This window comes from Ictalurus punctatus, chromosome 8, assembly GCF_001660625.3.
Source record: "Ictalurus punctatus breed USDA103 chromosome 8, Coco_2.0, whole genome shotgun sequence".
NCBI classification, from domain to species: Eukaryota; Metazoa; Chordata; class Actinopteri; order Siluriformes; family Ictaluridae; genus Ictalurus; species Ictalurus punctatus.
Window position 1 is genome coordinate 14,769,085 of NC_030423.2, and position 27,449 is coordinate 14,796,533.

A 27,449-nucleotide genomic window follows, 5' to 3' on the forward strand; every position below is an offset into this window, starting at 1 on the left:
GTTAGTGTGTTGTTTTATGTAGCACCTTGGTCCTGGAGGCACGTTATTTCGTTTTACTGTGTACTGTATATGGTTGAAATTACAATAAAAAACCCTTGACTTGACTTGAATGTAGGTATTCAACATTAGGATACCATATTGACGCCATTGTCAAGTCAATGTTATGTATGTTCTTGTTGTTGTTATTGTTGTTGTTGTTGTAGGAAGTATTGTTGGGTGTATTACGAAATGACGCGTAGGACTGTTGTTATTTATAGCAGGTTTCTAAAGAAATTGAGGGGCCAGAGAGAGGAGGGGGTGGAGGTGCACTGTGGAGGGAGGTACGGAGAGAAGGAGGGAGGAGTGGAGCTCTGCGGAAGAAGGGAGGGACAGAGGTTAGGAGGGAGACTCGGAACAGCGCAGGCGAGCTGAGGCTGTTCTCTTCAAACAGATAAGGCGGACTAGCCCGGAGACTGCAGCCCTCTGTCTCCCTCCTATCGGCGCAGGTCTGTATGCCTTTTGGTCATTGCAGTCTTGGCTTTTTAGCTCTGCATCATCCGCAGTATTAGGCTCGCGGCCGCAGGGAAGCGTCGAGCGCGCGACACGTGAGGGGCAGGGCGCGCGGAGCAAGACGGGATGCGCCGCTTCAGTTTCATATTGCACGGGGGGTAGAGAAACACACACACACACACACACACACTATGAGTAAATACCAGTTTACATGTCCATGAGCGCGTGCATTTGTGTATGCTTTTATGCGTACAGAGAGAGATGAGATGGAGGAGGCGGCGGAGGATGTTGCTCCTGCTGCTGCTGTGTTGGTTTCGTTGTGGAGGCTGCCGGTGTAACGCTGGTGTCCTAAAACCGGAATCACACGTTGCTTCTTCTCGTTTGGTTCTCTTCCATTATATTTCCATCAGCAACACGTATGGGCCTGAACAGACGCGCATTTTTATAGCAGGCTTTCACATGCATAAACAGCTTAAATAATTAATTTGAAGTTGTATTGATCGCCTGATGCCTCACGTTCACGATCGTCTCTCTCTCTCTCTCTCTCTCTCTCTCTCTCTCTCTCTCTCTCTGTGTGTGTGTGTGTGTGTGTGTGTGTGTGTGTGTGTGTGTGTTCTGTAACGCTAATGAAGTAATAAGTCTTATCCTATTCATATCTTATCCTGTGCCACTATTTTTCCAGTTCGAAATGCACCAAGCATGGATATGCGATGGTGTGTAAACTGCAATCAAAAGCCTCTCAATTAGCTTAGGACAAAGATGTTACTCGTGTAAAAACGTTTAAATTAGTTCTGATGTGCAGATCGACGACATAAGCTACAAACCATGACGATTAACACAACATGAGATTTTGGTGAGATAGAAACAAAACGCAGGGTATGGTATGTGATGCTTTCCTGCGCTGCAGACACACTAGTTGTCAATAGGACTCTGCACACCAGGTGCCCTAAATGCACATTGCTGTTTTACACCATTGGTGTAAATCATGGTGCCATCATCCTGAGGCATGAGAAGAATAATGTGTAGCATCTGAACATTCTTCATGTGCTTTCCCAAAGCAAGGATGCTGTCATCGCTGTAACACTGTCAGACATGAAAAGCTGTGATTAATGTAGGCTGTACTGCTCTCATGTGTGTTTTCAGTGCATGAAGGGTAACAATGTTACATTAATCAAAGTATAAAAGGACACATAATAAATATGAATTAAAAAGTATACATTTATTTAATTACATAACAGTCTAAAACTGCAAATAAAAATAGATATGTAAATGGTACACATAAAATCATGTAGGCCTACATCTCATAAATAGATATATTCTGTGGAATGTTTGAATAACCACTTGAGACAGATCTAGGGAAAAAACATCAAACTAAACACGAACATACCAAAAAAAACATACAGCAAACACTGCAAGTATGTGTAAAGCCTACCTCTTTGGACCACTGGGTCATGAGATTTAAAAAAGAAAGAAAAGGAAAAAAACTGTATCCACTACTTAAATATTAGTTTTAATCTAGTTATACAGTCTTGGAATGACAAAATTAAGCACAGTTTGGTGATTTTTCTGCTCTGAGATGCCTATTAACATTATAATTAAGTGGTGAGTTCAGACATGTTACACAGAGCGGCAAAATAAATAAATTATCCTGCTAGAATGGAATTTGGCAAACTTCATTTAAATAATCCCGATAGCCCCACTGGGAACCTTTGGCTTTTAATGCAAACCCCCACCCCCCACCCCCAAACTATATCAGCTATGACTATATAACTGACCAAATTGAAAAAAAATGTTTAGTACTAATATGTTTTGAGTGAAAAGTGAAGAATGGCATATTTGGAAACTTTTTCTTGTTTAATTGCAAAAAATCATCAGCAGAGACCCAGCAGCTGTACTAAATCAAGTGCTAAATTATTTATATCTGCACTAAAGAAATAGCCCTTGCAGGATGTAGTCTGAGCTTTCTGTGTTTCACATTCATCCTGCTAGGTTATAATGGCATTTTTCCCATAGGAAAACATTAAACATGAAACAGCCAGAGGGTAAAAGAGTAAAGCTCAGTAAAGCACATAAAACACCTTTCACACATAAAACTGCTCCTGGGTATGAGTACATGTTTTTTTGGTAATGGTCAATACAGATACTAACACTAATACAGAAATGTCCAACCTACTTAGTCAATCAGGGAATATTTTATTTAGCTCTGTTTAAGTTTCCCAGGTTTACCTAGTGGCCATGAAAAGTATACACAGCAAATGTCCATTTATCTGCACAACTAGACCTGTTCATTATAACAACCCCAATTCCAAAAGAAGTTGGGACACTGTGTAATATGTAAATAAAAACATAATGCAATGATTTGCAAATCTCATAAACCCATATGTTATTCACAATAGAACACAGAAAACATATAAATTGTTTAAACTGAGGAAATGTACCATTTTCAGGAAAAAATAAGGTAATTTTGAATTCGATGGCCTCAACATGTTTCAAAAAAGTTGGGATGGGGCAACAAAAGACTGTAAAAGTAAGTGTTACTAAAAGAAACAGTTGGAGGTTAATTGGCAACAGGACAGTAACATGATTGGGTATGAAAAGAGTATCTTAGCGAGGCAGAGTCTCTCAGAAGTAACGATGGCCATAGGTTCACCAATCTGCGAAAAACTGCATCTACAATTTGTGTAATATTTTATACCCAATCATGTGGGAGTGTAAATGAGAGACGTAGAGAATGGGACAACCACATCATCATCAAATTTTAGTTTCAGATTTACAGATTTTTCAGATTTATGCATCGTTCAATTTTTTAAACTTTACTTTGTTACTCTAACGTCAAAATGACCTGAACAAAATCATTGTAATACAAATATGATTTAGGAACTTAGAAATGTTTAGAGAACGTGAACCAAGCACATGAGCTTTCACTTTCAGTAGGAACCTCAAATGAATAATTTGGCCCCAAACAGAACATAAGTGTTAAAAACTGTGTCCATTGACAGTTAGATATTTTGGAAGTTGGCAGTGAACTGAAAAGACTTTTAATTAAGCTAAATAGTAAGAGATAATTCTATTTTGGATGGCTGCTCACAACAAGCATTTTAAACGAGAACTTATCTTTCTTACCTACATTCTTCCTACTTCTAAGTGGGCAGACACACAGACACTCCTCCAACTCACAAGAGATGCATGCGGTAGCCAAACAAGTGTTTGTTTTGGGGTTTTTTTTACTGAATAATGCATAATATTTGATAATTATTTGAACTGAGAGAACCTTTAATACTGCTCAGTTTGTGTGATTTTATAATTTATGACTGTGGCTTAGTGGTTAGCACATTTGCCTCACACCTCCAGGGTTGAGGATTCGATTCCTGCCTCTGCACTGTGTGTGCAGAGTTTGCATGTTCTCCCTGTGCCTTGTATGTCCAAAGACATTCAAGGCTGATTGGCGTGCGTGTCCAAAGTGTCCGTAGTGTATGAATGGGTATGTGAATGTTTATGTATGTGTATGTGAGTGTGCCCTCACATACCCTGTGACATGCAGGGTGTTCCCTGCCTTCTGCCCCATGCTCCCTAGGATAGGCTCCAGGTTCCCCGCAACCCAGTTGGATAAGCGGTATAGAAAATGGATGGATGGATAATATAATATAATAATGTTGTATTGTATTATTACTTTTCTGTCTAAAAAAAAAAAACAGACACATTTTTTTAAAAAAAATCTAATAAATAAAAAAGCTCTAACATACTTCATAAAGCACAGCAGGCCTGTTCCTGTGGCACAGATGGACTAATACATGTTCCACAGGAGTGTAAATGCTAACATCATTTGCTAATCTTAAAAACTACATGTTGTGTATGAAAATTGAAACCCTTTTATCTGAAAGTCTTGCATGACAGATGTTGCAAGCCTGTTTTTTTTTTATTGTTTACTATATAAGGTCTGCGTTAACTACCTGCTGTTTATACTGAGATAATGACAAAACAGCAGATAGTATTTTCTACAGGCCTGATAATCAATGTAACACACTTTACATATTATTTGTAAATGAAAAGAGCAAAAAGCAGAACAAGATAGAGTTGTAAACAAATAAAACATCAGTAGATAAATGAAAAATAAACGATAAGTGATAATTTAGGTTACCAGACTTTTAAGCTTGTTTTTCTACTTCACATGTACTGAAATTTTACTTACAGTTTATCCTCTGCTTGGTCATTAACAATGATGGTGTTTCAATTTTGGATCAAAAGTTGCTTATATAGATCCATAGCTGTAGGTGTGACTAAATGAAGTGCAAAATCTATTTATTAGCTGTTAGATTTTAAGAAGAACTTTATTCATGAAAAATCTGCAAACATTCAATATAGAATGCATTAGCCTGTGCATTTACACATTATGGTGCTAATAAATTATATTCACTATTTACAATGTTTTTTTCTCCAGCTATTCAAAGTACATTACATTTACATTTATAGCATTTGGCAGATGTCCTTATCCAAAGCATCTTACTCGTTTATACAATTGAGCATTTGAGGGTTAAGGCCCAGCAGTGGCCGCTTGGCAGTGCTGGGATATGAACTCACCCTTCCGCTCAGTAGTCCAACTTCTACCACTGACCAAAGTCAATCAAAGATTGAATATTTGTAACAATATCTAGTAGTATATAGTAATGCAGTAATCTGTTTTACACCCAGTCTTCCATAAGACTTTCATCTTATGTGTTTCTTAATCTATCTAAGGTTTTTAATACTTGTTGACATGCATTACAAACTTGTTTAATTTGAAGGATGTAATTAAAAAATTGAAGAGGACATAAAGAGCTATTTGGAATCCCATAATTAATCTCTTCTATAGAACTAGTGTGCCAGTACTTTTGCATGAACCCTACACTGTGATGTATGAATTCTGCTGTAACTACTGAAGTCAGCAAATGCTTGGCAGATGTGGATACAGTGTTGTGACATGCTAATTGGCCCCCATATGAGTAAGAGGCTTCTGTGACCTCCCATGCTATTAGCACCCACTGATATACTTTGACACCTACTTAGCAGGTGGTTAGGGAACGTGAGTGTAGAAACCTTCCTTGAAAGCAACTAGCCCCAATTGCTCTTCAATAAATATTCATATGTTGCTGTAATATAAATATTCATATGTTGGCCTAAGTGGGTCATGAATGAGGCATCACATACTACAGAAAAAATAGACAGAACTAATAATATGTTCTATTTAATATTTTAACATTTATATACTAAAGTTACAGTGTGTATGATATATTTGGTTAAAAATGGCCAAACAAGTCAGGGGACAAAAAATACTGTATAATAAGATGTTCCTGAGCTGCCATGAGTCACCCTGACCATTATGCTATAGTTGGAATTGGAGGAATTTTGGCAGGTCCTATGTCAGTTTGGATATTTTAAACATCATCACACCCCAACATTAGGAACAAAAGAAGTCTGGCTCCACAATGGCAAGCAAGAGTCATAACCTATCATTATGCTTAATATCCATAAAATAGTGAATATTGTTATGTGAGCAAGTGGTCAGATATGAAGTACACAGGACAAGAAAGACATGCTGCATGGCATAATGCATTTACAGAATCCTTAGTAACTGCCTGGTCAGGGTCATGGTGGTTTAAATTAGGCTAATAGTTTATAGTAAAAATAGAACCAACTACATTTGTTAGAAAATATCGTACAAACAAAAGTAATAACTGCATCAGCGTGATGAAAAATGGCCCTGTCCACATCTCTAGTTGAGACCAGTTGTGAATGTGATTGATGTAGCTCAGGTTGAGGAACTGTCAGAGCCATATTTAATAGGCCATGCTGACAGTGTTGGCATTTCTATGTCTTTTTCCCCAGTGATTTTTAGTGTTTCCAGAGGCATAGTGATAGGGTTCATATTTAATTAAAAAAAATAATAATAATAATAAAATGCAAATATAACCATCTGGTTTAGGCTACGTCCACTTTGGGTTTAAATCTGAATACAAGTCTGAATATTTGAAGCTCTAAACAGATATAAATACAGACACAGTTAGTGTCATTGTGTTATCTGACCTTTGAGAGTGAGACCACAATTAATCAAAGAAACATAAAACACATTCTGAGCTAACTCTATTTGTTGATAAATCAATTTTTGTCATATGCAAATTAGTGTGTTTAACAACATTTAAATACAGTGGGGGAAATAAGTACTGGACGCATCAACATGTTTTTCAGTAAATATATTTCCAATGAGGCTATTCAGATGTTCACAAGACATCAGTATTAACTCAAGAACTCCATAAATATAAGGAATTCACAACATTAAAGTCCATAAATAACGTTATGTATAATAAAGTGGAATGACACAGGAAAAAAGTATTGAATTGAAATTTTGATTTAATACTTACTTATCATTCCTTCAATTATATGAAGTCTGCCAGTACCATGCGATTAAAACAGCCCCACACCATGATGCTTCCACCTCCACATTTCACTGTTGGTATAGTGCTTTAAGGGTGATGTGCAGGGCTATTTCTTCTCCAAACATGGTGTGTAATATGACAGCCAAAAAGTTCAATTTTGCTCTCGTCTGACCAGACTACACTCTCCCAGTATTTCATAGGCCTGTCCAAATGAGTTGTAGCAAACTTTAAGCGTGCTTTGACATGCCTTTTCATTAGTAATAGAGTCTTGCAGGGTGAGCATGAGCAGTGGAGTGCATTGCCTGTTGTTTTCTCTGTGACGAGGGCACCTGCTGCTTCCAAGTGTTTCTGGAGCTCTTTCCGAGTGGTCCTTGGCTCTTGGGCTACTCTTCTGACTATTCTTCTGACTCCCTGTTCAGAAATCTTGTGAGGAGCTCCTGTGCATGGCCGGTTGATGACGGAGTGATGTTGCTTCCACTTGCGGATAATGGCCCCAATGTTGCTGATTGGAGATATACTGATTGGAAATATGTCTGTATCCAATTCCATCAATATGTTTCACAACAATAAGGTTGTGAAGGTCTTGTGAGAGCTCTTTGCTTTTATCCATCATGAGATGTTTATTGTGTGACACCTTGGTAATGAAAAGCCTTTTTATAGACCATCAATTTACTAACCCAGCTAACTTGCACAGATAGGAGGTATAATTACTTTCGAATTTCAGCTGGTTCCTTGCGTTAGCTTGCTTTGGAGAACTGCTTTTTCTTATTGTGTTCAATCCTTTTTTCCTGTGTCATTCTACTTTATTACACATAACTTTATTGAGGGACTTTAATGTTGTGAATTCTTTATATATCCAGATTTCTTGAGTTAATACTCATGTCTGGTGAAAAAATGTCATGTGAGTAGCCTCATTGGAAATAAATGTGAAACAAATGTTGACTGTGCAATACTTATTTCCTCCACTATATTTACAAAAACCTTATATTGATGTATATTTTCAACAGCATGATATTTATTCTGATATGAGTAAAGAAAAAAAGGCTTTTGTGTAACCTGGACTTTAAAAAAACCTTTTGCAGAACATTTTTGGAGAAGATAAACAGATTAATGTAGTAGTAGAAAGTAAGATGACTGACAAATCTTGTAGACATTTCATTACTCTTCTTGGGGCTCCATCATTTTATTATCCATCATAAGTAGCAAAAAAAATGTGATTTTTCATGACTTACAACTAGTAGACATTTCCAATTGACCAGGGTTTTTTGAAAACCTTGACAGGCAGGTACAGGTGCCTGAGAGAGATAATGCAAAACCTTGGAAAAAAACTAGCTGAAACTTATTCCAGCAAATACAAGCTTTATTCTGTAAGTGCCAGGTACAACATGCTGTGTGTTGAAGTGTACAGTGTGTGGAAAGAGTGATGGGTAATGAAGAGTTGATGTCCTGGAGTCTCCTGTGCTCCACTAGGCCTCATCATCTCGTCCTGGCACCCTATGTTTTACATGGGAAGCTGTTGCCCTGGAAACAACTCTTCACACCTGATTCTTAAACGCCACTTCATTTGCCCCTGCCAATTTGTGCGATACACTCAGGTGGGCCCTAAAACGTTATCTAAATGTACACTTTGGCTGGATATCTAAATCTCTTTTATTCCTATTGAGTATTAGCTTCACAAATCTTATTTTGATTATATTAACCACTGTAAATGTTTAAAACCATAGCACCACTGCTCCATGTCCTAAATGTTTCATTTCAGAGGAAATTTATTTCTCAACCCCTTTTTTTTAACCAACCATTATTTATAATGTTACTCTATGTATATAAACCTTTTTACGGAAAATGTAATAATTAAAAAATTTGGAGCTTCTCTTAAGAACATTTTACACCACCTGTCCAGTATGTTGGCAATTTAATTAAAGTGACCCTTAAACTTTAACAGAGTGTTTTTTTGTTTATTTTTAAATAAGTGTGTCTCTGTGCAGCACGGTCATGGTTCCTAGCAAGAAACACTACAAAATACAATATTCATGCTATACTTTCTAAAAAGCACATGGGTGATATTTAAACTAATTGCCACTATTGGAATTATTGGGGTGGTGTTGGAGTCACTAGCCAAAAAGGTTGGGAACCCCCAATTTACAAAAGTACCATGTGTGAAAGGCAAAGAAAAGTCCATCACTCATCATTAAAAAAACAAATTATTGTTCAGTCGAGCATGCATGAAGTCGGCAAAGCAGAGGCCAAAGTTAATTAATGACATAGCAGGAATGGGTGAAGAATCCATAAAGCCAAACCTCACAGAGATATATAATATTTTTGATAAGAGCAAAGACTTCCTCAAGAGACTTACTAAGACTTTAATTTCCCAAATGCATAGGCCAGTATTCAGTTACTTACCAATTTATTGCCTATTTTCTGCTTTTGGTTTTTCAAAAGCTGAATTTTGTCTGGTATGTTTACACTTTTTCATAGAACTTTGATGTGATACTTTTATTAGCATTGTATAATTAGCAGATCATACTGTGAAATTATAATATATCATTAACTATGTTTGAAATATGCTCATGTATAGTAAATAAAGAAAAGGCTTAATGTCTTATGGAGTTATGGATCTGCACAGCATCCTCTCTTGGCTCTACACCCTACATTTAATCTTACCATCTATGGTGCTTTGCTGTCAGATTCATTTTGTAAATCAGGCTGGAAAACATGCAGTTCAATTTAATTATCCTCCATACCCTGACTTCCAGTATGCCGTCATATGACTCCCCACCCCCCACCCCCAATCTCTCATTCTTTTCATGTGCATCTCAGACCATTTTATGGTTCTTAACATAAAACAATACTGATAAAGACCTAAGTACAAATTTATAATGCAAAAGCTTAAAAGACTAAGCATACAGCTCACAGTGATTAAAGTCTGTATATGCTACATTTTAGAGGTCAGCACAAAAATGGGCCCCTTATTCAGTTTAAAATTTCAGTACACATGTGTGTTATGTTGAAACAGACTTTATTCTTTATTCTTACAAGGTCTCACATTAACATAATTAGCATTTGCACAATAATATGAAAAACAGGAATGGTTAAGGTTTGAATTGGATTAGCGGTCATGGTACACAATGTTGGGTTACTTATGGAAGACACAAGGTTAACAAAGAACAAACTAAAGTAAAATGTCACTGAATATTTGTAACTCAGTCTAAAGCTTAGCCATGGACAACACATACTGTATGTACACTCACAGAGCACTTTATTAGGAACCATATACTAATACTGGGTAGGGCCTCCCTTTGCTCTCAAAACAGCCTTGATACTTCATGGCATGACACAAGACTTTGGAAAAATTTCTTTTCAGATTCTGGTCCATGTTAACATGACTCCATCACACAGTTCCTGCAGATTTGTCAGGTGCACTTTATGCTGCAAATCTCCCGTTCTACTACATTCAAAAGATGTTCTATTGGATTCAGATCTGGGGATTGGGAAGGCCAATGAAGAACATTGAACTCATTGTCATGCTCATGTAACTAGTTTGAGATTACTTAAAATTGTGGCCATGAAGGATGCACATGGTCAGCAACAATACTCAAATAGTCTGTGGGATTGAAGCGATGATTGATCGGTATTAACAGGTCCAAAGTGTGCCAAGAAAACCTTCCCCATACCATTGCACCACCTTCACCAGCCTGGACTGTTGATATAAGGCAGGTTGTGTCCATGGATTCAAGCTGTTGGTGGCAACTTCTGACACTACCATCTGTGTGCCTCAGTAGGAATTGAGATTCAGTCTTCAACTGTCCAGTTTTGGTGAGCCTGTGCCCACTGCAACCTCATCTTTCTGTTCTTGGCTGACAGAAGTGGAACCCAATGTGGTCTTCTGCTGTTGTAGCCCATCTGCCTCAAGGTTTGACGAGGTTTCTGCTCACCACAGTTATACAGCGTGGTTATCTGAATTACTATAGCCTCTCTGTCAGCTCAAACCAGTCTGGCGATTCTCTGTTGACCTCTCTCATCAACAAGGCGTTATCGTCTGCAGAACTGATGCTCACTGGATGTTTTATTTTTTTTATTGCTGAGTAAACTAGCGACATGAAAATTCCAGGAGATCAGCAGTTCTGGAAATACTCAAACCATCCCATCTGGCACCAACAATCATGCCACAGTCAAAATCAATGAGATCACATTTTTTTTCCTATTCTTATGGTTGATTTGCACATTACCCGAAGTTGCTGGCCCATATCTGCATGATTTTATGTATTGCATTGCTGCCACATGATTGGCTGATTAGATAATCGCATGAATGCATAGGTGCACTGCTGTTCCTAATGAAGTGTGCAGTGAGTGTAAGTCAACCAAAAAATATTGCTCTTTATTCAAGACTCATCTCGAAAGCTGAAATTCCATTTAAAATGTCAGTTGTCAGAAAACAAAGGGGTGTCATGTGCAATGTTTTTAAGGGAGAAACATGCTGTGGAAAAAATGGAAAATATAAGTGATTGTTTCCTGTACAAATATATTCCATAATAAAGTTGATATTTGCATGAAACTTATCTTTTTGGGGGGGCAAATGGTAATAGAAACTTCTTGCCTTCAATCACATCTGATTTGCCAGATAATTAAGTTCAAATTGGTATTTTATTTAAGTTAGATCTGTTTTTAATTTGTTAATAACTGGTAAGGGCTACGTTTTAGCTTAAGTCCAGGAAGGAAGATCATGTAGTGGCTGATATGGACAGGGTTAATTATAGTCAATTGTTATAACAATTTAACAATTGTTAAATTACTTAGCAAGCATCCTCTTTGTGGGGTTAATTGGCATGTTTTCATTATTTATATGTAAAATGTTTAAATATTTGTATTAGATCGTAGTAAATGTAACATCTGTATCAAATTTGGTTGGTCTAGGTGTTTTGTTTTTTTAGAACCTAAGCAAAAATTTAAAAACTGTTACAAACATCCCTAATCTCCCCTACAAATGGAATGTTGTAGAGCTTAAAAAATGAGGAGACACCAGGATGTTGTCGACATTATCTTTGACATTATGTGACTTGTACAGTATGGTGCAAATCATTTGTTAGGTGTGCTATATTCATTAAGTGAAAGGACATTTTTATTACTGCGAATTTAAAGGAACTCTTAGTAAATGTCATCTGTTTATGGAGTTTTTTTTTTTTTTTTGGGGGGGGGGGGGGGGGGGGGTACTGTTTTTTTTTTTTTTTTTTTGTAGAACTCCATGCTACATTTCTACCATTCACTAATTTACAGGAAAATAGATGTGGATTATAATGTGGAAATAGAGGTGAGCTTAAAGTCCAAATGGATGATAATTGCTACTCCAGAATAAAACAGTCTCATTAATTAAAACTGCACTATTGCAATTACAAAGCTAGAATTAAAAAAAAAAAAACGTGTGGAAAAAATTTTGTTTTTTTAATCAAAGAATATAATCTTACAAATCTGACATTTACATTACGCTTGCAGCATAGTTCCTCAAATCAATTTCCTAAAAAATTTCTAAAAAAAAAAAAAAAAGTCTGAGTCCCCCAGTCTTTTTCTATGACAAAGGCTCATTTATAATGTGAGATATCTATTTTGTAATGACTTTGTCCTTCAAGCTATGGAAAATGAGATGGCTTTTTTTAGAATCTATTCTCAGACTATGGGGTAAAAATTAGTTGAGTTCCACTAATTTGTTACAGACCTCTAATACGAGGGGCTTGGTGTATGATATTGTAGTAAAAAATGTATGAAACTGGGCCACCTTTCCCTTTAGAATGACCTGATACTATAATTTATGACCATCCAGTCACAGGCATAAATGATTTCAGTCTATGAACTTAACAGGTATAAATGAAGACTATATTATAAATGAAGGTATTTATCTTTGATAAATGTTTTATTTTTCATTTGATATGAAACAAGATGGAATGCCAGAATGACTGGGGAACTAGATGTTTTGTCAGGGTTTTCTTTCCTTTGCAGTTTTATTCCTCTTGCATATCCCTTCATAGATTTCTATATGCAACTGCCTAGTCAAACAGCAATTTCTGTTCATGTGTATCTCAGACAGCTCTAAGGCACCCCGATTAATTGATTTTTCCTATCGCCTGGTCCCACTCACCAAGGTCATTAAGTTTTTGCTGGAAACGCTAGGTCGCAACAGGATTACGGCATGTAGCCAGTGACCGTACACCTTATATATCTGCCCTTGACAAATTCTGCTCTTGGAATAATGAATGGTTTTGACCTTTTACACTAACACCCAGAGGCACATGAACCAGACATTAAAAAATAGATGCATACAATCATTCTTCCTTTTTGCAGTGGTAGCATAATAGTTAAGACTCATTGATTATGGGACTTCATCAGAAGGTTGTGAAATCAAATCCTAGCACAGCCAAACTGCCACAAAGAGCAAAGACCTGAAATTATCGTATCATGGCTGACTTTGAGCTCTGAACCCAGCTTTTTAACAAGCTGGGATATGCAAAGAAAAGAATCTTACTGTACTTGTATATCCAGGGTCCTCAGTTTGAACTTGCTTTGCATGTTTTCCTGTGTCCATGTGGGTTTTCTTTGGGTTTTCTCTCAAAAGCATACTGTCCAAAACCATGCTAGTAGGTAGATTGGCTACACAAATTTCACCTAGGTGTGAATAAGTATATGAATATTTGTGCATTGTGCCCTCTAATTGACTAGTGTCCCATTGATTCTGTGTACCTGCCTGAGGCCCAGTGTTCCCGGGAAAAGCTCTAGATCCACCTTGACCCTGGATACATCAGTTAGCGATTACTAAAAATGAATGAATTAATTAATGATTATACTTCTATATTATTTTTTCTTTCTTTCTTACTTTCTTTATAATATATGAGAGAAAGTGTATAGGCTTGGCTGTGTTCAAGCCATATTTTTCTCTGTGTGAAGGATTTGCTTATTTGACTTATAATAAATCTGGTGCATCAAATCAATAGATGCTGTTATCATTATAAAATAGGTGTATGCAATCCAGTAGTACGTAAAAAATACATACACTCTTGTATAGACGTAGCCGAGCCATTATAAGGCTTGCTACTCTATATAATAATTATTTTGCCTAGCCTTTCCCCTGCCTTACTTTGTACTTTATTATTACTTAAATATTTATATGCTCTAGTTAGCATCATGACTGAATTTTAATTACTTTGGGTCCAGAGAATGCAACTATATGTATATATACAGTGTGTGTGTGTGTGTGTGTGTGTGTGTGTGTGTGTGTGCACCATGCATAGTATTAATATATCATGTGTTCATTTAAATGCATTTACAATTACAGAATTTGCAATAAGTAACATTGTAGTCTATTAATAATCTATTACTGGATGAGTATTAATTCAGACTTCACTAATAGCTGCAAAAAGAAAAAAGTTCTTCTGGGCTTTTGCTATGTCTTAATGGTATGAAACATTTCTTGTACTTGTGCTCTTTGTACTCGAATATATGTTTTGAATTCAATATAATATGAGAAATCTCTTCAAAATTTTTGGTCAGATTTTATGACATTATCATAATATTCCACAGGTATTACCAGGTTTCTGGTCAGTGATTTCATGCAGTCTAATCTAATAAAAGTATTTTCAATTACCTAGTCCAGCAAGATGGATGACATGAGGTTGTTACTGCTATATTGCAGTGCTCAGGGCTGGAAACTAAAATTAGATTTATGATGTATTTTCAGTAGTGCTGTACACTCTATAAGACTACTGTATGGCTCCTGTTTTGCTCTATTAATATAAGTCAGGAGGTGTCAGCATCAAGCTGTAGTGGACCACAGCCCACCAAATATTTTGTCCTTTCCCAAATTCAGCCCACTAAATCTCTGATTCACCTCATGATGTGTGTCAAATCAAGTAATATTCCAGTGTATGCAGTCCTGTGTCCAAATTGAAATGGATTCTGAGACCCATGATAGTTACAGTTGATACAAACTTGCTGTTCCAGCTATACCAAGGTTGATTATTTTATACAGTACTAGTAACCTATCATACAACAATAAGAGTCCATTGCTTAAGAAATGCTGTGTGAGCTTATTTACATATTTACATATGAGGTTTGACAGTGCTTGTACAGTTCTTGTGCTTTCATGTTTATTAGGTGTAAACAATTTTAAAAAATAGATGTATAATATGCATATACAATTTCTGCCTTTTGTGTTTGGAGAGATATTTTGTAAAAGCATGACTTTTACAAAGTATCTGCAGTTTATAATTTCTAAATATTTTTTTTTTTTACCTTTTGTTGTGGATAAAAATGACATGAAATAAACACGAGGGAGATTGAGTATGAGTAAAAATGTAATTTTATTGGTGATTCACAGGACGGGTGGGTGCGTAGTCTGGAGGAGAGTAAGAGGGGGAGGAAAATGGGGTGCGTCCTGGGGACATGGGGAAATCAGGGTGGGTGAAGTGAGCGGACCACTGAGAGTCGGGCGGACTGGTGGGTGAGAAGAGGGACGGATGGTCGGGGCCCGGATCGGAGAAGACAACATCATCATCCTCGGATTGGAAGCTGGAGGGGGGTTCTGGGTCTGACTGTGTAGAAGCGTCAACACGCACGTTCGTGGGGCAGATTCTGTACCGAAGAAGAGGGGGGAACCCCGGATCTCCATTCTTAGGGGGGGTGCTGCGAAGATAGTTAAGTAGCATCATGATATCAACAGTGAGATGCACAAGCTGGTAATGAGTGTCCAGATCCAGGTCCAAACCCTGATCCAGGTCCAGTAACGGAGAGAGAGGGGACTGACGACGGGCACCGGCACCTAGACACATAGAAGCGGGATTAGGCGGATTGGAATTACGAGCAATTTAAGAGCAGTAATAGTAAAAAAGTCAAAAAGAAGTGTACGAGCTGAGGAGTGCTAAAAACACACACACTCGTACCGTCAAGGGCGGGCAGGTAGACACAACATACATACACACACACTCTCTTCCTCATACACACACATGAATAACTTTAATAGAATCTTATAGTAATAGAGAAACTCTATAAAAAACAGAATAGTAGGATATGCAGGACAGTAGAACTGTAATGATATTAAGAAGTTGGAAGTACAGTAAACCGCTTTTCAAGTAGTATAAATATATATAAACTAAGAAATATAGTGCAAATATGAAAATAAATTATAAACGAGAAATACAGGAAAAAACAGGAAAATATAACTTACTCATGATTCAGATGGTGAAGATTCTCGTCTCGCAAGGAAAGCCTTAATTTTTAGAGAACCATGAAGAAAGCCAGTTATAAGGGTGGCTGCCCCCCCCCCTCGAGATAACGATAAGACCAAGGTCCCTCCCGGTTGTTTAGTCGTCTTGCTTACGTCATTTTTTTAACCTAGGGAAATGAGAATCTTGGTTTTTGAAAACCTAGGGAAATGAGAATCTTGGTTTTTGAAAACCTAGGGAAATGAGAATCTTGGTTTTTGAAAACCTAGGTAAATAGAAACACTGGGTTTTTGTTTCCTGGGTTGTTGGAAATGCCTGGGTTCTGATTTTATGTGTAAAGTAAAACCCCTGGTTTCAATTCTATGGGTAAGTGAAATAGGCCTTTTCTGGAAACCTATGGGTTATCTAGTGTGTAAATACAGTATAAATACTGGAGCTTAAGCTCAGGGTATTGGGGATCACTTTTGAGAATTCTCATCGGTGTGGATCTCGTGTGGTGGAATGGAACAATAAAGCTGGACCCTTGCTTCTTCTCACTCACGGCTGGTGTGTTTTTTCTATCTCCAACTGGGCTCAGAGGTAGATGTGAGTATTGGCTTCTAAGTTGAGTTTTAAATGTATTTGGGTAATAGGCTAAATTCGAGCCAACACTTTCCAAAACATCTTGTGCTGCTGGGGAAACCATGGTGCCAAGGACACGATTAATACAGACCATTTGATTGGTTTGTTTCATAAACCTATTTATAATGGTGTGCTAAGCACACCACCAAAAAAAACCCTCTACTGGATTTGATTCCCACTAACATGCTATACAATCAGCCATCTGTTTGCATTTCGGTCCATTAACATGATCTAACAAAATGTCATGCTTAATTTACCCAAAGGGCAGCTCCTTGTGGTGCATTTTAGACCAAATCGAGTACATTTTTGCTTTACATTGCAGCTATCTCACATTCTGATATAAATATGTGATGTGCAGTGTTAGGTTTTTCTTTAAATGCGTCTGATCGTGATTCGTAAAAAGTGAATAGCAATTAGAACAAATGATTATTGCACCCTTAAATTTTCTCATGGTTTGAAGGTAGTTTTCTCAGTTCTCAGTTTTGCAGGCTTTTATATGAATCCCCACTAATTTGCAAAGTCTGAGTGATCAGTTCTGTTACTTTACACTGTCTTGTGTGAGTGTTCATGGTCAGTTCTGTTACTTTACACTGTCTTGGAGTTTGAATCAGTTATGAAAGAGATTATGTGCACTGCATGGGTCAGATTTCTCTTACTATAGTCATGCAGCCATAGAGACGGCACTACGCAAAACCATTCTATCATATCTTAATATATGTTAATCTATATTCTTAATTGTAATATTGATTAATACACTGCATGCATTGCTTATTGTGAATATAATGTTCTGTTTTTTTCATCTGTCTTTTTTTTCTCCAACAGACGTAAAAGCACCATCATCAAGCACAGGAAAATACATGCTGTAGTGGCCTAACGCAGTTGGGACTACAGATAGATTACATGCACCATTCTCTCTAGCTTTTTCAAGACCAGATAAAAGTGCATCATGGATTTTGTAATGAAGCAAGCACTGGGAGGTAAATAACATTTTTAACCACTAATTTAGTCTTTATTTTGAATATTCCCAACTAAAAAGCACCGTTGTTATCTTCACTACATGTTTTTTTTGTTTGTTTGTTTTTTGCAGTCACAGAAAGAGATAGTTAGGTGTTTATGTGTTTACATTCAGACAACAAGATACAGTATTTTCAAATCATGCTTATGAATAAGACCATGAGAATTAGTAGAATGACAGTTTATTGGTTCTCTTTGTACACCAGGCTATGGTTTAAACAGGTTGTGATTTTAGCCATTTGTTTGTATGAGATATAGATTTTCTAATTTAAGAGGACCGGTTTTGTTTAAAGGTCAACTCTTCAAATCGATTCCTTGCATTGGTTTCATCAGCTAAATGACTATAGATAATGTATTTCCCAATTGCCTCAGATGGGCCCAGATGTGTCAGGCACTTGAGAGCCATTGTGATCAGATGATGACCTTTTATGTATTGTATCTAAGACGCAAAAGCACTATGCGTGAATTGCTGCATCTGCCAAAGTTTTAACACTACAAATAGCAATTGTTCTCCTAAATTTGTTCTGATTAACTGGGGTGTGACTGCTGCTGGACTGCGGCTTTCAACTCATTACAGACTTACATCAAAGCACCAGCTTTTGCTGTTGCTTATATTGTAGTAATAGGACCATAATTGTGTTAAAAGGTAAGCTTTTATCCCAGATGCAGGGCTTTGCTCTGACTAATAGTGAGTGATAAACACATCTAATAAACAATGTTTTACAGAAGAGATGGTGTTATTTATGTGTTTATACCATACCACCATATTTATAGTTTTTGTATTTAGAATTTAAATAAAAAAATCTGGGGAAAAACTATTTTTTTTAAATGGCTTAAAATGTCCTTTGCATTTTTCAAGCCTAAAGTAAATACGTCAAATATATTTTACAGTTGGTACACACATATTATACATTTGGTACACAATTATAAAATCTGTAGCTTTTTCACCATGTTTGATGTTTCTGTTTGTTTGAGCTAAACTGTGTACAGTTTTGTAGTAATAGTAGCAAGGCATTATTAATCTATGAAGGTCATCTATTATTCAGATCATTTCTTCTCATCAAATGTCCACATCCTGTACAAATGATTCAGGGGTATATAGCATTTCAGGGACTTCCTTAGATTCCCAGCCTATTACTTGTTTAGATACAGACATGAATTCAGAGGTGCATGTTTATTCTTCATTGAAACAGTTTTTGAAATAGCTTAGACTAAACATTTTAAGCTTACAGTGAACATCAGTATTGTTGTTGTACTAACAACATCAGAATTTGAATTTTAAACACTCTTCACATGATGTGTTCTTGCCACTAAGGCACAATTGGCTCTGGTGAGAGTATGTAAAACGTCAACGATATTCAGAAATAAACTGATGTCATTTGAACACCCAGTTCAATGAAAGATAAAAAAAAATGACCCCAAAGACAATGACTGCTAAAATATGCATTTCAGTAACAATTCCTAACTATTTTAAAATGCAAGGATTTTTTGGCACATGGTCACAGTGGTGGCTCTAAGTGGTCTCTGTTTCTTACTTTGCAGAAAAATAACCTAACTAATATGTTCAGTTGATGATTATCATATAATCTAGAACAAGAGCTTTTGTCTTATGTATGAATTTCCAACCAATGCTGTGTGATAAAATCATCAGAATTGATTGCCCACCCATCTTCCATCCTCACAGTCTTTCATTCATTCAGTGCTTTAATGTAAAGCCATGCAGAATCTAATAGAACTCTTGTCTTTTGTAATGGTAACGATGTTCTTTGTGGCATGACTTACACACTGTATTGTTTGGCATGGCCTACATACTGTATTTCCTGTATGCTTAGTGGAAGAGCTATTGTATTCATTTGGTCGTAGAAATTTCTCTTAGGAATATGAAGAATATGAAAAATATGAAAAAGTTACAAAGCTTTTACCTGAAATGGATGGTTGTTAATGAACCACTGCTGCAAATTAAGAAAAAAGATTCAATAGTAAAGCTTGTCTGTGGACCTTCATAGAGGTTAGACCTGGGTATTCTATTCTGTTGCACCATTTAATGACCTTGAGTTAGCCAAAAGGTGACCACTGGGGTGGCAAGACAATTATCTTTTAGGAAGCTGTTTGTGTGTGTTTGTGTGTGTGTGTGTGTGTGTGTGTGTGTGTGTGTGGAGGTGTTGGGGAGTGGGAGTGGGCATGTCAGTCCTGAAATTAACAGCGACCTTTTACTGTCTACTCTCTAGACACTGTACACGCAGCTAGACCGTGGCTAAACGCTAATCTGTCAGCCCAAGGTGTTCTAATCGCACATACGTTTGCCAATTAAATCCTCCGCTGGTAGTCCTTTTGCCAATGAATGCTCTGGGTGGCCTGTGGACATAATTAATGGCAGGGGAGGACTGTGCATTATCATTTAGAGTTAATTTGAAATGGGTTTTTGCATATAGCATAGAGAGTATTCAGATTTCAAAAGCATAGTCGTTCCAGTTGCTCATGTAAATATAAGTTATCCATTGATTTAACAGATGACAGATTAGATTCTGTCACACTCTACTTTTGCTGATTAGGTTCAGATGGATTCACACAAAACAGATATTCAGGTTCCTTCTGTGCCTTATATAAAGCAATGACTCATATAGGTTTATACAGAATATATTTGTGTTTTATCTTGGAGTTACAAGAATGCTTTCTCTCAACCATATCATATGAAACTGAGGAAAATGTTAATCTAATATATGTGATGTAATATATTACAGTTGAATAATACATCAGCTAATATAATTAACATCACTCACATGTTCCTAATGGCTGTTCTGCAGTTTTATAGATAAATCACTCACACTGTGCCAGAAAGGATCATTAGCCACATTAATAATTAAAGCAAATGTCAAGTGTCATGTCAGAAGTATTACAGTATATTGTACTTTTGTTGCAGTGTGGTATTAGATCATGGAGTGCTTGTGAAATATAGTAGACTAATATGCATGATTGCAGTGTTGATTTTATATTCTTATTTTAAAGCATTTTTTTAAAATCTTATTTTATAGCATTTTATTCACTAACTGCAAATAAAATTACTTAATGTCAATGTATGATTTTATTATCAGTCATGAAAACATTATTCTAGAGCGGTGGTTTTCAAAGTGGGGGCCGCGGCCCCAATGGGGGTCACCAGGGGGCGCCTGGGGGGCCTCAACAATTTGGTGTGAAAAATAAATAAATACATGATTTTTTTCTTACTCACTCTCAACCAACCTAATCCTAATATAATGTAATGTAAAGATGTAAGATGTATTCAGAAGTCTGTATTTTAATGTGTTTTAAAGACATCTTGCAAAAGGGGGGCCTCAGTCAAATATATAGAGCTCCAAAATGCAAAGAATTTAGTGATGTGAGGCTTAATGAATAGATGAGTTACTAAAACACACTCCTGACCAATATCTTTTTTTTAAAGAGAGAGAGAGAGAGAGAGAGAGAGAGAGAGAGAGAGAGAGAGAGAGAGAATGAGAATAGGGGCAATCTCTCAAATGCAGACGTAGACAAGTGAAACAGATGGCTATGAGGGAGGAGAAGCATGTATCTCTCCAGTGGCCCTGTTTGGCTTCTTTATTTTGGCTCAGAAATATCCATTTAGCCAGCGTATCACACTGAGAACACCACAGCATCACAAACAGTGAAACAGCCTTTTCATAGGCAAGCAGAGGACACTTAAATAGTGTGATCAACTCTAAACTAAGTCTTGTAAAGCTTACAGTTATTAGGCTTACTTTGGTTATGCTGAATTTATTTTGCTATTCTCCACTGGGTTTATTTTATTAATTTGTTTGTTTGTTTGTTTGTTTGTTTGTTTGTTTGTTTGTATTAAAAAATCAAGAGCACACTATACTGGCAACTGTGTTTAGAGCATCTATGTCTACATATATTTATCCTTAAAGAGACTTTTTAGAAGACAGTACATTTACAACACTCAATGTTTCTAGCTCCTAACATCTGACTTTACATCATTCCTTACAATTGTGACTACATTTATGTTAGTTTCACTGTAGACACTGAATAATTCATAGTAGTTACTGAAAAAATATTCTTTTAGATTAATAACTGAATAATATGACAGGCATGTAAGGGGTTAACAAAAATGATCAGCATAGGTGGAGTACTCAGAATCTGTTTCAGGATCTACACTTCACTGATCTACCATGTATAACATTGTTTATTTACCAAAAAATTTATACAAATAAATTAAATTAAACAATTAAAAACCACTAATAGCAGATACTGGCTGCCCTCTACAGGGGCCACCAAAGACATGGGGAAAATGTTAGGTGGAGAAGAAGAAAAAGACCCAGATGCCCAGAAGAAAGAAGAGGAGAGGCAGGAGGCACTGCGGCAACAAGAGGAGGAGAGGAAGGCTAAGCATGCTCGCATGGAGGCAGAAAGAGAAAAGGTCAGACAGAGCATCAGAGATAAGGTGAGCTTCCTGTTTTCTCCAAATACCTGAGAAAAACTGATCCAACATCAGAGACTCAGATTTCACTAACCGTGTTACGCGTTTAATTTCAAAACTTATTCAAAAATCATGAGTCATGTTATGTTTCAATATGTGTATGGGGATAATATTTTCTTAGATAATTAAAAATGTAATCTCTATCTCTGATTTTCTGCCGCAGTCTATCCCCATATTTATATTTCCGTTTTGAGCTCATCATTGATGTATATAGCTCTTCAGTGACATCTAATTACTTTGTTACAAAATAGGTAGAAAACCATTGGAGATGGTGTCATATATGCATGCCCTTGAAGGAATTATTCCATTTCTTAGTGCTGACACACAGAAAATTATTCAATTAATTAAAATTCTATTTTATTTGCATAGCCTTTTTAATAATAAACTTTGTCACAAAACAGCTTTACAGAAATCTAGATGTAGATTTATATTGAGATCCCTAATGAGAAAGCCATCAAGGAGAAACTCCCTGAAAAGACATGAGGACTCAAAGGGACTCCACTGTCTTCTAGGTGACCCTTGATTATAAATCATTACTCTTCTACAACTGTATAAAGTCAAAAAAATTACCAAGAGTGTTGAAAGGATGTTCATTATGATCATCATAGTCTTTATGATTACTACATCAGTTCTTAATCTCTGTATATATTATATCTATTTTAATAAATCAGAAGTAACTTATCTTAAGTTTCGAAAAGATTGGGATCTGATTGAACATGGTGCACATTTAATGTAAATGTTGAATATCAGCTTTTGAGAGGATATATAGCTTCTGGCAATTGGTAGACAGTAGACCTTTTTATCCAAAGCAGATAACGAGTGAGGCGGGATAAAATCCAAGCATGTAACTGAGCAGTTGAGGGTTAAGGGGCTTCCTCACAGACTCAGCTGTGGCACTCTGCCATGTTGGGAATGAATGTGACTCGGAACAATGCTAAAGCAACTGTTATTCTATTTATTTATTTCCAAGTGCAGACATTTAATGTGATTTAAAAAGTGTTTTTTTTTTTACACACAATGTAAGCTTTTTGATCATTGAAAAAAAATTCCAGGAATATTTCAATCATAAAAATTTGCTGTTGGTCATTCATTGAAAACCACAATGCTCTAATATACTTAAAAAACAAAAAAAATACAAAAAAAAAAAAATCATTCAACTCCTTGAAAACTTCATCTTGCATGTGGTCTGAATCCTTTATAATGATATAGTATGGACTGAAGAAAAAGGAGGAGAAGGAAGCTGAGGAGAAAGCAGCCATGGAGCAAGCCTGCGAAGGCTCACTAACTCGCCCGAAAAAGGCCATTCCTGCAGGGTGTGGGGATGACGATGACGATGACGAGGAGAGCATTTTAGACACAGTCCTGAAATTTTTGCCAGGACCTCTTCAGGACATGTTTAAAAAGTAATGGACATGAGACTGTATTTGGGGGCTGCTGGGAGGTTTTCTTTTGCGGGGAAGGGATGTAGTTTGAGACAGGGGATCTTGCCAACTGTGGAAGGCTTTTCACTGCCTCAACAAAGTCTTAGTTATTATTTCTACTGATAAAAACAACCCATTCCCCTACAAAGCTGGTCTTGTCACTGCCATTCAGGTTCAAATTGTTTATACGTTAAAGATTTTTTCTATTGGTTAACTTATGTACAACCATGGCTTCATACTCTGAAAAAATGGGCCATTGGGATTCATTATAAAGGAAGCAAAGGAATACAGTCCATGCAGTTGACACTAGAGAACAGCAATTTAAGCATGATGCCTTCAGACGACTTTCAACATATTTTAGTTGAAGCGGGGTTTTTTTGGTTCTTGTAAAGAAAGGACTGAAAAAGATTTCTTTCTCTTGAATGACAGATCTTGAATAATTAAGGTCAACATGTCACAAGTGGTCAATTATTTGGGTTTGGTGTTGCCATATTTAGACCTAAGAGAGAACATGATTGTGTCTATACTGCCATTCTAGACAACCTGAATGCTCAAAGCCTATTTGTCACTTCTTGGATACTCTTTTTCCTTTTTTAAAAAAAAAAAAAAATAGTTGTCTTTTACTGTGTGACAGAAGTAATAGTCATTGTTTAACATTTGAAAGAGAAGTAATATGAACATGAGTCCTGCCAGCATAAGTTTAGGAAAGGAAAGCATATAGGTTTGCACTGGATAAAAAATAAAAATAAAACACTGCCACATTTTAGCCAACCAATTATATCAGTGACCAAATCTTTTCTATGAAGTAAAACGTGTTGCATAAAATGATAATGCATAAACGTATTATACCTGTATTTGTAATCCAGCCTGAAAAGCACTACACTGATGGGAGTTAGATTTTCCGAAAAAATGAGCAACTGATTTCTTTTTGTCCCAAAAGGCAATCAAATACAACCATTGTAGCCCAGTAAAAAGGCAGCAATATTAAAACTTCAAGTATGAAATAGGCCTGCTAGTTAATGGGCATCTATTTTTAGAAAAAATGTTTTTTATTCAAGCCTTGACCAGACTCAAAAATCTTGACAGAAGGTGTCTAGGAAAATGTTTAGATTTGCATTCAAAATCAATAGACCAAAGAAATTTCGAAATTTCTGTAAACAAGTCCAAGTCTGCCAAGGTCTGGTTTTCATATTTGGCCTTCAAATAAGAATTCAAGGCACGAATCAATGAAACAAAATCAGTGGAAACCAGATATAATTCTACAGTCTAGCTCCCTGACAACTATACTGTCTAATACTGCCAAGATCTTATGCTAATTTCCATATCCATATATAGATAGCTATCTTTCTATTTATCTATAGCTATAGTTATCTACTAGCTATAGCCAATCGATCTAACAAGAAACTTTTTTTGTTTGTTTTGTTTTGTTTTGTTTACATTTTAATGACTGTGTAATTCTTTACATAAAACATCACTACATTATGAAGATGGCAAATAGTCTTTGGTAAAATACTTAAAGGGTTAACTGGTATAATTTGAATGTAAAGTAAAACATTTTTATTTCATTTTCTTAACATTTCATACTGTTTAGAAAATATGGACTTTTATAAGGAGACATTTTGAGGGGTTGTGTATATATATGAGTACTCCTCTAATATTGACAAAGGATTTAAAAAAAATACTCATCAGGTGAGAACCTGGGCTGAGCAATGTATAAAGGTAATACAGTATATTAAAACCTTTAACTATTGTTAGTCAGGCAAGGATGGTAGTTATAGTTAGCAGCTGTAGATTTACTGTGAGTATTTAAACACAATTTACAAAACTCCCTGAGCCACTCATTAAATTGACAGATTTAATAACACAACATATTAGAAGTAAATATTGACAGTAGTTTTAGGTCAAATCCAGAAGGTGAGTTTTCTATTTTGAATAGAGAGAAAGATAGGGTGAACTTTTTTTCTAGTGCTGAACGTTTTTTCACTAGTTAAAGCCATATTGTTTAGACTGCAATAATTATTGAAAATATGTAGGTAAACAATTTTCAGTCATGCATTCATTTCCTGTAAAATTGTAGAAGTTTGTGGATGCTTTGTGTATCCACCGTTCTTATGTGTAATCTCTGACATCATGTATGTGAAACTGTGTATATACCTAGGTATATATGCAAACATTTCTAAAATGATAATGTACTAAAAGCCATTGTTAATGTCTACTGTATGTACTACGACTTTCTCTACGTGAATGTGTATATGTGTCTGTGCTCGTCTATAATGTATGACATGTTGTTAGTTCATGTACTATTGATGCTGTGGGTGTTTCATAATTGAATGTGCACAAGTCTCATTGTCTCAGAGACAGCACAATGTCTGACTTGCATGCTGTCTGATACCAAAACACTAGGTTCAGTGCTGTTTATATATAAACGTCCCTGCAACAGAAGCCGCTCATTAGATTGAAGAGTAATCTTATTCTTCTGTTAGAACAGAAATGAATCCCAGGCAAGTGTATGCGATTTACAATACATGGGTCAGAGTAAAATATACTTCTTCTTCTTTTTTTTTAACTATACACTCTTTGAAAAATTAGTACTGTACCTTTTGAAAAATAGTACTGTACCTGTAGAACTGTACATTTCCTTGTCACTGGAATAGTACCCTCACATCTTCAGTACCTTTAATATGCATCTTTCACCTGGAAATGTGGATATATTGTACTTTTACATAATGATTTAAGGTAGGCTACATAAAGGGAGTGTAATTAGTTTTTATAGAAAAGCTTTTAAGGTACACTATATGCAGCTGTCTAGGTAAAAGGTACACACTAATGGTACAAAATGTGTACCCTTGAGTGTATCACCTCAGCAACAGTGTACAGTTTAGTACTCTTTTTTTTTTCTAAGAGTGTATGACGTTACATACTACATGCAGTGTGACTTAAAAAATAAATGATTTCTAAATTATTCTGATGATTGTTTTGCTCACTCCAGATTGAACACATCTAGCTTGTTTGTAATTATATAATTATAACATAATTAATTATGTAATTTTATTATAATTTCTATAGAAAAAGTGGCATTTTTCTATTTAAAAAAACAATTGGGTAAAAGGGCTGGATATGTAAATTTGTGCTTCTACATTTTAGATATCCCTGATAGAATTCTTCCTGTGTTAAAAAGTTTGGCACATACAGCTTGTTTAATTTCTGGTAGTGACAGCATTTTTTGTTTTTTTTTGCTTTATCATTTCATATTTGAGGTCGACAGTTACTTAACTTCATGTGTGCTTTCACTTTAAGCCTTACCGTGCTTACTAAATGTGATCTGTGGAAATGATGTTTATGTCTATTGGCTCTCGTGTCTGTCCAAGGCAAATTGCATAGAAACCACCTGTGCTAAGGGCTATCAATACCACACTTATACACACGTTTCTCTTTCATATTGCTGTTGCCACTTCAGCAGACAAATTCATTTTAAAGAGGAAAATTAGACTGCATTTACAGGATGGTTGGAACATTTGTCTCAGTTTCCTGACTCTGCACTCTGAAACTTAGAGACATTTATACATTTTCTTGATATATATATATATATATATATATATATATATATATATATATATATATATATATATATATATATATATATATAAACCCTTTGGCTAAATGTTATTTAAATTACTTTATTTCTGGTAGAAGCTCAGAAGACAATAAGTTACAGAATTGGGATTAATAAGATGATTGAACTTCTGGCTATGACAGGTCATTTGTAATTGCTTTTCATGATACATGCTTAAAGGAATAGCAT

General features: G+C 36.1%; 1 protein-coding gene across 1 annotated transcript; it reads left to right on the plus strand.

The window, feature by feature from the left end:
- Window positions 1–356: 356 nt before the first annotated feature.
- On the plus strand, window positions 357–27,213 carry cplx2b (complexin 2b). Its single transcript, XM_017475017.3, has 4 exons — window positions 357–485; window positions 17,546–17,700; window positions 22,015–22,190; window positions 23,436–27,213. The coding sequence occupies exons 2-4, from the start codon at window positions 17,670–17,672 to the stop codon at window positions 23,631–23,633; spliced, it is 405 nt and encodes a 134-aa protein (XP_017330506.1). The 5' UTR covers window positions 357–485; window positions 17,546–17,669; the 3' UTR covers window positions 23,634–27,213.
- The last annotated feature ends 236 nt before the right edge of the window (window positions 27,214–27,449 follow it).